The 12,572-nt window shown below is 45.4% G+C and overlaps 1 protein-coding gene across 3 annotated transcripts; it reads right to left on the bottom strand.

The window, feature by feature from the left end:
* Positions 1-9,155: 9,155 nt before the first annotated feature.
* LOC121971883 (stress enhanced protein 1, chloroplastic-like) lies at positions 9,156-12,298 on the bottom strand. 3 transcript variants are annotated; one of them, XR_006109272.1, is made up of 7 exons: positions 12,148-12,298; positions 11,971-12,063; positions 11,799-11,883; positions 11,632-11,709; positions 10,136-10,314; positions 9,465-9,857; positions 9,158-9,330 (listed from the first exon to the last, which is right to left on the bottom strand). XR_006109272.1 is itself a non-coding variant. In XM_042523378.1 (4 exons), exons 1-4 carry the CDS (start codon positions 12,209-12,211, stop codon positions 9,753-9,755), a joined length of 441 nt encoding a protein of 146 aa, XP_042379312.1. In that variant the 5' UTR covers positions 12,212-12,298; the 3' UTR covers positions 9,653-9,752. The 3 variants fall into 3 exon arrangements, 1 of the variants encoding a protein (XP_042379312.1); XR_006109271.1 differs by having other exon boundaries at positions 9,156-9,330; positions 11,632-11,883; XM_042523378.1 differs by lacking the exons at positions 9,158-9,330; positions 11,632-11,709; positions 11,799-11,883 and having other exon boundaries at positions 9,653-9,857.
* Between the last annotated feature and the right edge of the window lie 274 nt (positions 12,299-12,572).

Below are 12,572 nucleotides of genomic sequence, written 5' to 3'. Positions count from 1 at the left end.
TGATTTTTTTAATTATATTTTAATACTTTCAGAGATGTAATGAAGGGTGTCATTAAACTATTTAATATTTTAAAAATCTATTTGATCTAAAATATGTCAAATTAGATCTACTTAAGTCTATCAATAAGTTTTGATTAAAATTTATTAATGAAGTTAAACATATCTAAATATTCCAGATCCTTTGGATTCATGTTGCTACAAGGAGTCTAATAGGTTCTTAATTATTTATTTCAGCTTTTCTAGATATATTAAAATTTTATTAGAAGAATCGACTTTAATCCTCAACGTGGGTTTACGTTGGACCTGATATAATTTTATATTAGGTCCAGCGTGAGCCTGATGTGATTCATATCAGGCCCACGTTAGCTTTAGAGTTAATTTTTTCAATAATATTTTAACACCTCCGATAATCCGAAATAAGTAATGGAGGGCACAATTGGACTCCTTGCGATCTCAGAAATGCACAATACTTGAAATGACTACAATTGGACTTGTCTAGGTTCATCAGTAGATTTTAATTGAAATCCACTGATAGATACATTTGGTCTGATATAGAATCATATCAAGCTCAATGTAAGCATGATACGTTGGCGTTTAGAGTCGATTCTTCCTTATTACATTGTAGCACCTACATGAAGTCTAAATAATGACAAAGGACACCGTTGGAGTCCTTGTAGTTTTAGAAATCCACAAAATCTGAAATATGTCCAATCGGAACAGTCTAAGTCCATCCGTGGATTTTGACTAAAATCCACTGATGGACACGTTGAGCCTAATATGAAGCATATCATACTCATGTCAATTCTTCTTTATTACATTTTAATACATCTGAGAAGTTGAAATAAGAAACAGAGGACATCGTTGGACTCCTTACAGTCTCAAAAATTCATACGATATGAAATGAGTCCAATCGAACTTATCTAGGTTCGAAAGTGGGTTTTGACCCAAATTCACGGATGGACACGTTGGGTCTGATATGATTCATATCAGACCCACGTTAGGGTTAGAGTCGATTCTTCCAATAATATTTTAACAATTTCGGAGAAGTCAAAATAAGTAATGGAGGGCACCGTTGGACTTCTTGTAACATCATAAATCTAAAGGATCTGAAATGAGTCCAATTAGACTTGTTTAGGTCCATTAGTAATCTTTGACTGAAACCACTAATGGATTTATTGGGCCTGATGTGATTCTATATCAGACCCACATTGAGGTTTAGAGTCAATTCTTCCTTATTATATTTTAACACCTCTGGAGAAATCAAAATAAGCAATAGAGGGTACCATTGATCTCATTATAGCCTCAGAAATCCAAAGGTCATGTGAATTTTTGAAATTACAAGGAGTCCAACAGTACCCTCTGTTGCTTATTTCAGCTTTTCAGAGGTGTTAAAATGTAATAAAGAAAAATCTACTCTAAACCCCAATGTGGACATGATATGAATCATATCAGGCTCACCCCAATGTAGGCGTGATATGAATTATAATTCATATCATGCCCACATTGGGGTTTAGAGTTGATTTTTTCTTATTACATTTTAACACTTTTGGAAAAATCGAAATAAGCAATAGAGGATATCGTTGGACTACTTACATCATCAAAAATTCAAATGACTTGAAATGAGTCTAATCGAATATGTCTAAGTCCATTAGTGAGTTTTAGTCGTAACTCATTAATGGGTCTAGACAAATCTGATTTGACTTATTTTAGAACTTATAATTTTATGAGGTTACAAGGAGTCCAACGATGTCCTCCATTATTTATTTAACCTTCTTCAGAGGTGTTAACATGCTATCGAAAGAATTATCTCTAAAACCTAATGTGAACATAATATAAATATATCAAGTTCATATCAAGACCCATGAATATTTATGGATGTATGTAAAAGAGAGAGGAAAGAAAAAAGAGGAGAGAAAAGAGGAGAGAAAATAGAAGAGGGAAAATAGAAAAGAAAGAGAAGAAATCAGATTTGATAGATGGGTACATAATTGAGTATATACTTTGATAAATATTAAAGTAGTATGTGTTTTTTTTAGTTAATTTGGAAACCTATGTGTGCATTACTAAAGAAAATTTTGCACACATGAATTATTTTTCACAGAATAAATAAAATTTTTAGATTAGATTTAAATCCATGATATTTTAGAATTTGTCTAACAATAGCGTGTTAAAAAAAATATAGATTCGCTATAATAACACCCCTAGTGCTAACTCCATGAATATAAAGAAAGATAAATGTAGATATACAAATAATTCGGTGGTAAGGACGGGGGACCCTCGTCGGCGGAAGGTCGACGATACGTGGAGGTCATTGGTCAAAAAGGTCAACCCCAAGGTCGTGCCGAGTGGACAGAGGTCGTGCCGAGCGGAGTAGCGGGCCGACCGAGCATCCGGCCGACCGGACATCCAACCAGGGGTCTCCCGGACCGAACGAAAGACAGCCCGACCAGGGGTTGGGTTTCCGATGCTCAAGTAGAGTCTATGGGCCGAGCGGACCGCTCGGCCGAGCCGCATGAAAGTAAGGCGCAATTCCATCCGAGCACATGAGCTGGGCTTCCCCGTCCGGACCGAGGTATGCGCATTCCCGGAGGCCATGAGCGCCGAGCGGCTGGTCCGCTCGACCGGGGAATAGGTAAGAGCGTCAGGAGACAAAAAGGACAGATGGTAACTTCATCCTCGAGACACCTGCCGCCGACAAATAGCATGGTCGGCGGCCGAAGCGGACAGAGTATCGTACGAGGAAAGTTTCCACCGTCGCATCCGGGATATGCTCGGACGATTGCGGAATGGCGTCAGACATGCTTTTCTGACACAACCCTACTGAGGTATGTTTGGGGAAGTGTGCACGCATCGAGAAACGTGCCCGCGCCTCCCCGGGGTCCTATATAAGAACCCCCAGACTTCGACGGAGGTATGCAATTCTCATTACTGTAGCCACAGTAGTGTTACTTTGTTTCTCTTCTTCTTCACTGCCTGACTTGAGCGTCGGAGGGTCGTCGCCGGGAAATCCCTCCCGGCTCGGCTTCTTTGTAGGTTCGCCGGAGATCTACATCACCAGTCGAAGACAACGGAGAGTATCACGTCCCCAGTATCCATCGACTCAGCGCTCAGACAGGATCAAATTGGCGCCGTCTGTGGGAATGTTTCTGAATCCGAGCAGAGACGATGGAAGAAGCTGGACGCCAACTCATGGTGACACTCTCTCCCGAAGAACTAGATGCGCTCATCCAAGCGCGGGCGGCCAAGATAGTCGAGCAACAGCAAAAGGCTCAAGCCGATCGGATAACGCAACAGGCAACGTCGGCATCAGGCGGTCGGGCACATCAGACGACCGGCCGGAGCAACTCTCAATATGGGGCCAGAACAAAGGGTCGATGGGAACGCACCAGGTGCTGGAACGTGAAGACGGACGACCCGGAAAGTTTCGCCCTACTCATGACTTTGATGGGTTTCGACGAGTATATTGTATCCTCCTCACTCCACGGGTATTCGGGAGTCGAGAAATTGAGTCAGATTTTCTGTTGGTCGGTAGGTCAGTTTTTTAGTTATATTCTTTTTCGGTCATAAAATTTATATTATCCGAGCCACAGGCTCGATGTCGAAGACCCCGTGTCGTTCGACCGGGCGTATATTATCCAAGCCACAGGCTCGATGTCGAAGACCCCGTGTCATTCGGCCGGGTGTATATTATCCGAGCCACAGGCTCGATGTCGAAGACCCCGTGTCGTTCGTCCGGGCGTATATTATCCAAGCCACATGATCGATGTCGAAGACTCCGTGCCGTTCGACCGTGCGTATATTATCCGAACCACAGGCTCGATGTCGAAGACCCCGTGCCGATCGGCCGGGCGTATATTATCCGAGCTACAGGCTCGATGTCGAAGACCCTGTGCCGATCGGCCGGGCGTATATTATCCGAGCCACAGGTTCGATGTCGAAGACCCCGCACCGATCGACCGAGCGTATATTATCCGAGCCACAGACTCGATGTCGAAGACCCCGCGCCAATCGGTCGGACGTATATTATCCGAGCCATAGACTCGATGTCGAAGACCCCGTGCCGATCGGCCGGACGTATATTATCCGAGCCACAGGCTCGATGTCGAAGACCCCGCGCCGATCGGCTGACGTTAAACTCTAGAGTCGGATCGACGACTATAAACCCCCGGCTTGAAGACCGTCGAGCGACGACGTTAAACTCTAGAGTCGGACCGACGACTATAAACCCCCCAACTTGAAGACCGTCCAGTGGCGACGTTAAACTCTAGAGTAGGACCGGCGACTATAAACCCCCCGGCTTGAAGACCGTCGAGCGGCGACGTTAAACTCTAGAGTCGGACCGGCGACTATAAACCCCCCGCCCTTAAGACCGTTGAGGGGCGACGTTAAATCCTTGAGTCGGATCAACGACTATAAACCCCCCGGACCAAGGACTACTAAATACCACTCGAGAAAAATGCGTTCGAAGAAGTAACATCGACAGAAGCGGAGTTTTATTGACCCACCGTCGAAAAATACGCAGACAAGTAAGTTAAAAGTCGAATTAAAGGCGATAATGTTAACTCGCCGGACGGCGAGCATACAGACAAAACTTCAAAACATAGACAGAGACAAGTGAAAGACGCTCCTCACTCCAAGGCTTCAAAAAGGGGCTTGGGGATGGTCTCTAGTAAACCGGCAAAGTCTTTAGGAGGGATGGAGGTCGTCTCTGGAAGTTGGCCCTTAGCCTTCAGATAAATCGTTGTCGCCCGGATGGCTTCCTCAAAGACTAGAACTAGCCGATCACTAAATTTCTCGCCGAATTCGTCCGAGCGGAGATAGTTTTGTTTCATCACTTCAAAGCGGCCTGATTCACCATCTTGATATTCCTTTAGTGTCGCTCGGGAAGCATCAAGGGCGTCTTGGAGATCTTTCTTTTCTCCTTGAAGTTTAGCTTCGGAGGCCGATCGGCCCTCCTGCTCAACAGATAGCAGATCGGCCAGCTCGTTGACACGCTGCTCCAGCGCTCGGGCCTACACGTTCTTTGCCTCTAAATCGGAGACGACCCTATTTTTTCTATTGGTTGCCAGCTTCATCTCCTGGTCGTGAGACTTGACCTGGGCTTCAAGGCCAGTTACCCTGGTCTCCAGGCCAGAGGACTTGTGTCGTTCGGCCGCTAGTAATTTCTCCGATTTGCTCAGCTCGGCTCGAAGCGTGGCATGTGAGGGCCCCTAAGCTGGCGCCCCTCCGGAAATTTGAAGCTTTTTTAATTCTTCCTCCAGTGCAGCCAGGCGGTTGCCGACCGCGATGTTCTCTACCCAATTCTTCGCACAGAGGAAACAATATCACGGACCAAGTCAAATAGGGACGTATGGTGTTGAGAAACATACCCCGATTGCTTGCTGCAAGTGGCTATCGCCGAGCTGACCGGGAGTCATCAAGGCAACATGGGCCCTCGCATCCTCCCATATCCTGGCGAGTGGTCCGCGGATAGTAATCTGATGCTCAGGGGCGACTGGCCGGTCAGCCGCCAGCAGAAATGCTTCTGTTGGGAGGTGGTGGACGACCTTAACCACTCGACGGCCACTCGGATCAGATTGAGCTGAGGTTGCGCGCCCGGATGATTCACGGAGTGGATATTATACCCGAACGCCTAAGCCGAAGAGGAGCTCGGGGCTGGGAACTGACAGGCGGCACGCCAAGCGAAGCCACTGGCAGATCAATCTGGGAAGGAGTTCGATCTGAAGAAATGGCCTCGACTGGAGCAGGGGCCGGGGTGATTGCTACAGTAGGGGCGCCGGTCGGCTCAGTCACTGGCTCCACAGATGTAACTGACTGGGTGTGGAGATCCGTCCGGCGCCGTTTGTGTATTATCAATGGGGAGTCCTCGGTCGAGTGCCCCGCTTCTTCCGATGCTGGTTGTCCGGCAGACGAGATAACATCACCGATCGGTGCAGTTGCAGGGATCCGAACGGCCGACTCTCCAACCGCAGGAGAAGCTTCTTCACTTTCACCTTCGTGTGAGCCGACCTGTTCAATACCTAGATCGGCCATCTCCTTCGCGGCTGCCGCCTCCACCTCGGCAGCTTTCAACTTCAGCCGATCAGCAACCTTGGCACTCCACATAATGTCAGCTGCATAAAAGAAGAATAAATCAGTTATACCAAAAGGAAGGGGGACAAGGAAAATGTTTACTCATACTGCCCGGAAGCTTCGTTCTGATCGGGCTCAGTCCAAATATATATAGCACCCCCTCGTGGAGCAGCTTGTTGATGTTAAATCTTTGCTCGACCAGCAGATTGGCTGCGTGAAGGTAATCTGGCTGGCTCTTATATTTACCGAGGTCCGGCGGGCTCGGTATAGTGGTCTGCCATTTAGTGCGGAAGGACGACCGCTCGAGAAGACAAAGATAGAAATAGTTTTCCTTCCATTGTTTGTTCGAGGTCGGCATCTTGTCGAAGAAAACGAGACCGATTCGCGATTGGAAAAGAAAAGTACCCCACTCGGACTGTTTGGGGTAGTAGAAGTAGTGGAAGGTCTTAGGGACTAAGGGGATGCCGTGTAGCTTAAAGAGGACAACCACCCCGCACAGCAACCTGAAGGAGTTAGGGACGAGTTGGCCGAGCGGGAGGCGGAAATAGTTACACACCTCAAGGATGAACGGATGAATAGGGAAGCGCAGACCGGCCACGAACTGGTCTCGGAAAAGACAAACAGTGCCGGGCGGAGGGTCGTGTGGTCGATCGGAAGGTGTGGCTAATATCAATTCGTGGTCAGAGGGAAGTTCAAAGGTTCGGGTAAGGCTCAGCGCATCCCTCTCGTCGAAACGACTCTATGTGGTAGTATACCAGAGGCCGGGGGCGAGTCCGGACTGACGAGAAGAACTGACCATTGGTGGTAAGGGCCAAAGGAAGAGATGACAGAGGTTAAGGAAAAGGATGGCCGGAACAGTGTCTAAGAAGGCACGAATACGGCAAAAGTGCGGAGAAAAACACAGAAAAACTGAAAAGGGAAAGAGCGAAGGAGCCTTACGATAGATCGAACCAAAGAGGGAGGCGGCGGATCACCGGGAAGCTGAGCAACGAATTCGACGGAGCGGTGGACGAGAAGAAGCAGAAGCTTTCGAATGCGCATGCGATATCGTGAAGCGGCCGAAGAGGAGATATGCTTATAAACATTGGGCTCGATCAACCGGAGTCGTCTGATCTAGGTTACGGGATCCAAGGAGGGGATCTGACCGTCAAATTGAAAAAGCCAAAGGTCACATCAGACCTGATGGCTCGAGTGAACGGTGACGAATGCGCGACCACGTGATGCTCGCTCACAGGTCGCATTTAATGAACACCATCATGCGAGCGTGCCCGCGTGCTTAGCATTAATGACGATGATTTACACAAAGGTCGAGGAGTTTTCTAGGGATAATCAGCGTGACCGATGCCGGAGCGGCAGGACAATGGCAGGCAAACGAAACTTTCCAAGTACCAACCGGGGACACGCAGAACGACGTTACTTACTTGCATAGTCCCCGGACGGCCGGACACTAATCTCGATGGATGAGCGGCAGACACGCCACCCAGACGCAGTCCAGTAAGTCGGACTTAGCGCCTCCTTCGACTAGACTTGAGGGGGAGACATGTGATCCGGTGGTAAGGACGGGGGACCCTCGTCGGCGGGAGGTCGACGACACGTGGAGGTCAATGGTCAAGAAGGTCAACCCCAAGGTCGTGCCGAGAGGACAGAGGTCGTGCCGAGCGGAGTAGCGGGCCGACCGAGCATCCGGCCGACCGGACATCCAGCCAGGGGTCTCCCGGACCGGACGAAAGACAGCCCGACCAGGGGTCGGGTTTCTGATGCTCAAGTAGAGTCTATGGGCCGAGCGGACCGCTCGGCCGAGCCGCATGACAGTAAGGTGCAATTCCATCCGAGCACATGAGCAGGGCTTCCCCGCCCCCGCCGAGGTATGCGCATTCCCGGAGGCCATGAGCGCTGAGTGGCTGGTTCGCTCGGCACGGGAATAGGTAAGAGCGCTAGGAGACAAAAAGGACAGCTGGTAACTTCATCTTCGAGACACCTGTCGTCGACAAACAGCATGGTCGGCAGCCGGAGCGGACAGAGTATCGTACAAGGGAAGTTTCCACCGTCGCATCCGGGATATGCTCGGACGATTGCGGAATGACGTTAGACATGCTTTTTTGACACAACCCTACTGAGCTATGTTTGGGGAAGCATGCACGCATCGAGAAGCGTGCCCGCGCCTCCCCGGGGTCCTATATAAGGACCCCCAGACTTCGACGGAGGTATGTAATTCTCATTACTGTAGCCACAGTAGCGTTACTTCGTTTCTCTTCTTCTTCACTGCCTGACTTGAGCGTCGGAGGGTCGTCGTCGGGAAACCCCTCCCGGCTCGGCTTCTTTGCAGGTTCGCCGGAGATCTACATCACCAGTCGAAGACAGCGAAGAGTGCCACGTCCCCAGTATCCATCGACTCAGCGCTCGGACAGGATCAACAGACATTAAACACATGATGGGATAAACCCAGATCATCAGTTTTTGAAAATTGATCCCTAATCATTACATTAGAAATGTCATGTGTCCACCGTCTGTGCTACGTCCTGAAGAGCTAACAATAGCATGTTAAAGTTAGAGCTCTATCTTGTGAGCACATATCTGCTGGACCATTTTTTTTGTGGTCCAGAGGATGTGCCACTCGTATTTGTGGTCGGATCACGGTCGCGATCTGACCGCAAATGGTTACGATCCCTTCCTGGATTCATCGTCCCCAACAAGTTATAGTTTTTGTTCGGAGCGGGCGACCGAAGGTCGCCCGAAGGCCTCCCGTGGTAGATAAGTGGCCAGGTTACTGGGCGCCGAGCGAGGGTGTTCTCCGAGCGACCTCCGACCACCCGCTCTGAATAAAAACTATAACCTGTTGGAGACGATAAACCCAAGAAGGGATCGTAACCATTTACAACCGGATCGCAATCATGATCCAACCGCAAATATGAGTGACACATCTCCTGGACCACAAAAAATGGTCCAGGAGATCTTGCCTCCTATCTTGTTAATTAACTAAATCATTGCCGCCTTCCATATTTAAAGTGTTTTTTTATAATCCCTTCCAATTTTATGATAAATCTTAAAGATCGATGATCTTCCTGATTCGCTTATGGATACATTCATAATACAATTTATACATACTTGGAGGCAGATTTTTAGAATATTCATCTTTATTATGATTCAAATTATCATTTTATTTGTTCCTCTAAATACTTGCTCCACGATAGTGAGGCCTCATTTGGTTCTTCTATCTCCTCTTCTCATGGTCGGAAGCTAGGATTCTCACCAAGAATTCTGATAGAGACGAATGTTATAAAAGTTAGATCTTTGTATAAATTGTGCGACAAACTAGGGAAGAAAACTGTCTACCTCTAGGATTAATCGAGAGAAACTCGGATATCTGAATTATTAAAAAAAAAGTTTCTCACCAAGAAGCAAATGAACTTGAAGTGTTCAACGACCGAGCGAGTCAATCATGTCTGCAGGACCATAAAGTAGCTTCGCAACAATGCAGTGTAGATCAGTCGATGTTCATCGATACTTTCACGGTGATGAGGTTAAACTTCTCGCATGCTCCACATATGCGTCGAAACCAAACTGATTGAAATTCAAAGAATGAACGGGAACACAAATGTATAGACTTCTTATAGAGCTTGTCCAGTAACATTAGCAATACAGCTTGCATGAATGTCAATGAACTTTAAACAAGACGGCGATTAATCTCGAGAGGCTGACTGAAAGATGAAGAATGCAGAAAGAACTCCAACTAATGCTGTTGCAGCCAGTGCTAGAGTTGGAATTGGTGCTGTAAACCCAAAATTCTGCAAAGCAAAGCTAGTTATTGGTATTTTGTAACGCCGGGCAACACGAGTTGAAGGGGGGAAAAAGTCGAAAAAGGTACATGGTAGCATAAGAAAATCATCCAAGGGGTTTTAACTATCAGTTTGGAACTATAAATAACAATGTATACAAAAACAGAACACCTAAAATTTCTAAGCACACACGAGTTCCAATTTAGCAACTATAAATCTAATGACCTTAAACAATATTATTGAAATCAGACTCGGTTTAATAGACACGAAGATATCCCGTCTCATACCTCTAGAAGTCCTTTCCCTGTTGATATTTCGACAGTTATAGCTGTTGCAAAACCGACCATAGCAAACCGACCCAGCCATACATTCAATCCAGTATTCTCCTTGGTTCGCTGCTCACACCTTATGGAAATAGATTTTTCTTGCTCATTAATCTTCCTTCTGTTGGATGTAATCCAAAATGCTGCATGTAAAATTCTTTCAAATTTTAGGATCATAAGGTAATGTGTCTGACAGAAAATCGCGAAGAATATTTAGGTTACAGAGCCTAATTTGAATACTATTGCTAAAGCAAGGGATGCGATCATTAAGACAGAAATCTATCGATTCATGAGAAGAAAGAAGCAGCATTGCTTGAAAAATATGCTGAAAAAGAGAAAAAATCAACAAATTAGATAATTATCCATCATCTCCTTTTCCGATGTATGCCTTTCAGGAGAGCACATTTGAGTTTACTCAGCAAAGAACTATAACCATCCAGAATCTAACTCAAAATAATGACATGGTATATATATAGTAGCTATTGAGTATTGTGGAAGATCCTTCCTCTACTCTCTATGATTTCGGCAATTAGTAGGATTAGGAAAGTTAGATCCTCAAACATGGAACATTCACTTAATAAACTCACCGTTTGAGGAACTTCATAAAAACAGATATTTTCCTTTATTTCATTCAGAAAAGGTGATTATTTGACAAAAGGTCAGCTTGTGTATCTCTAAACATCGAACCTTATTAATGAAGATGGTTAACCAAGACATTCAGCATTCAGTCTTAATACTTATAGCAGGATATTCTTTGAGACAAAAAAGAATGCACAGGACATATCACAGTAGTATCTCATTCTGTTAAGCATAGGGTGAAATAAAGTGAGTTATATCGACACACAATAAAGTGAGTTCGCTGATGCCCCCCTTTTGGTCAGTAATTTATTATCACTATTGTCACTATCACTATCACTCACCCATATCAGTTTTAACAAGAATTATATGATTTATTAAATATTGCATCAGATTTATGAAACTTTTCTAAATGTGTAAGGCATTGGATTTATTGAACTAAGCTACTTGTGTAAACCATCAGATCTTTTGAACTCTGTGCTTATGTTAAGCATCCAATTTATTTATGCCAACAACATAATGACAGGCTTGTGGAAGCCATAATTTGAGAAGTTTGATAAAGAAACATTGATCACTCAAACAGTACATTATTCCATTGAAGAAAAAAGGAGGAAACATTAAGAATCACATTCACCAAAATGGAAGATCAATTACAGGACTTGACTAGGAGCATTGAACAATGCACCATTTCTGAAGCAGAAACAGCACCACAGTTGATAAAGAATTGAGCTTGATAGGCAATGTGAGATGACAAATAATATTGGCTAGAAAGAGCTAAAGTCAGACAACAAGAGAAATAGAGACACTACCTTTTCCACAAAGTAGCAAACAATAACAACAGAAGAAAATGGTATTGTTATGCTGCTTAAGTGGAACTACTGAACCTGAGTAGAAGGCCATTACATAAGCAAGCTCTACAAAACATTTAAAATTGTTTCTGCAATGAGGTACAAGGGTGGAATCTGCATGAAAATTGGTTTTTCACAATCTCTATAAATACCATAAAAAGAGAGAAAATCGAGCAATCTTTCATTTAGGGATAAAGAAGTACTTTTGAAACTACGACTTGTAATTGCCCGGGCTTGGAATGTGTGGACAACAAAGGACACTGAAACCTTCAGTTTTGGCAACACTCACTGGATCGAAGTGGCAGTGCCATTCATCATCGGAAACTCCAAAAAAAAAAAAAAAGTTCAAATCTTTGTAAGTCAAGGGTCGATTACCAGTAGCTAAGCCAGGCGTGAAGGAAGAAGTGAGTGGCGAAGCTCCGGATGAGGAGAAGCGCGTCAAGCTGCAGGATTTTGAGATAGAAGCACCTGCGGATTGACACCAACGATTGTTATAACCTCATACAACACACTGGATGGTTAAGAATGAGAGGGAGAGAGGGAGAGAGAGACGTGGCACTGAGAAGAGATGATGAGAGACGACGGTGAGAAGAGCTGGGGCACCGGCGGCGGCCATCAGAAGATCAAATCTCAAAATTTCGAGGCCAGCCTGCGCTGTTGGCCATCAATCTCGTCTTGGTCCCCGTTTTATCTTCTCACCGGCGCTTTCTCCGCCACTTGATTTGTAGCGGTTTGGTATATCAGAAAAATCGTTCTACATAATATATACCGGAATCTGTTATTTTCAGGAGGAAATTTCACTCGGACCACCCAAATGTTTTCAAACCTTTTAGTTTACCTCTCGCAGTTTTAAAATTATCAGTTACAGCTCCAGATTTTCAAATCCATTTCATCTCTGACAAGGATAAATTTATGTAGAGAGAGATATTAGGCGCTAAATTGATATTATCATTGCCATTTTATTTAATATAACGTCC

Source organism: Zingiber officinale, chromosome 4A (genome assembly GCF_018446385.1).
Source record: "Zingiber officinale cultivar Zhangliang chromosome 4A, Zo_v1.1, whole genome shotgun sequence".
Taxonomy (NCBI): Eukaryota; Viridiplantae; Streptophyta; class Magnoliopsida; order Zingiberales; family Zingiberaceae; genus Zingiber; species Zingiber officinale.
Note: the sequence above shows the minus strand (reverse complement) of the source record. Positions and strands in the feature narration are given on the sequence as shown.

What these genes read in the sequence shown, in the direction of transcription:
- LOC121971883 (XM_042523378.1), bottom strand. Translation starts at nt 12,211, where the DNA reads ATGGCCGCCGCCGGTGCCCCAGCTCTTCTCACCGTCGTCTCTCATCAT. An exon ending in CACGCCTGGCTTAGCTACTG is followed by an intron (nt 10,315 to 11,970) that starts GTAATCGACCCT and finishes TTTTACATGCAG; the next exon opens with CATTTTGGATTACATCCAAC. An exon ending in CAGGGAAAGGACTTCTAGAG is followed by an intron (nt 9,858 to 10,135) that starts GTATGAGACGGG and finishes TTTGCTTTGCAG; the next exon opens with AATTTTGGGTTTACAGCACC.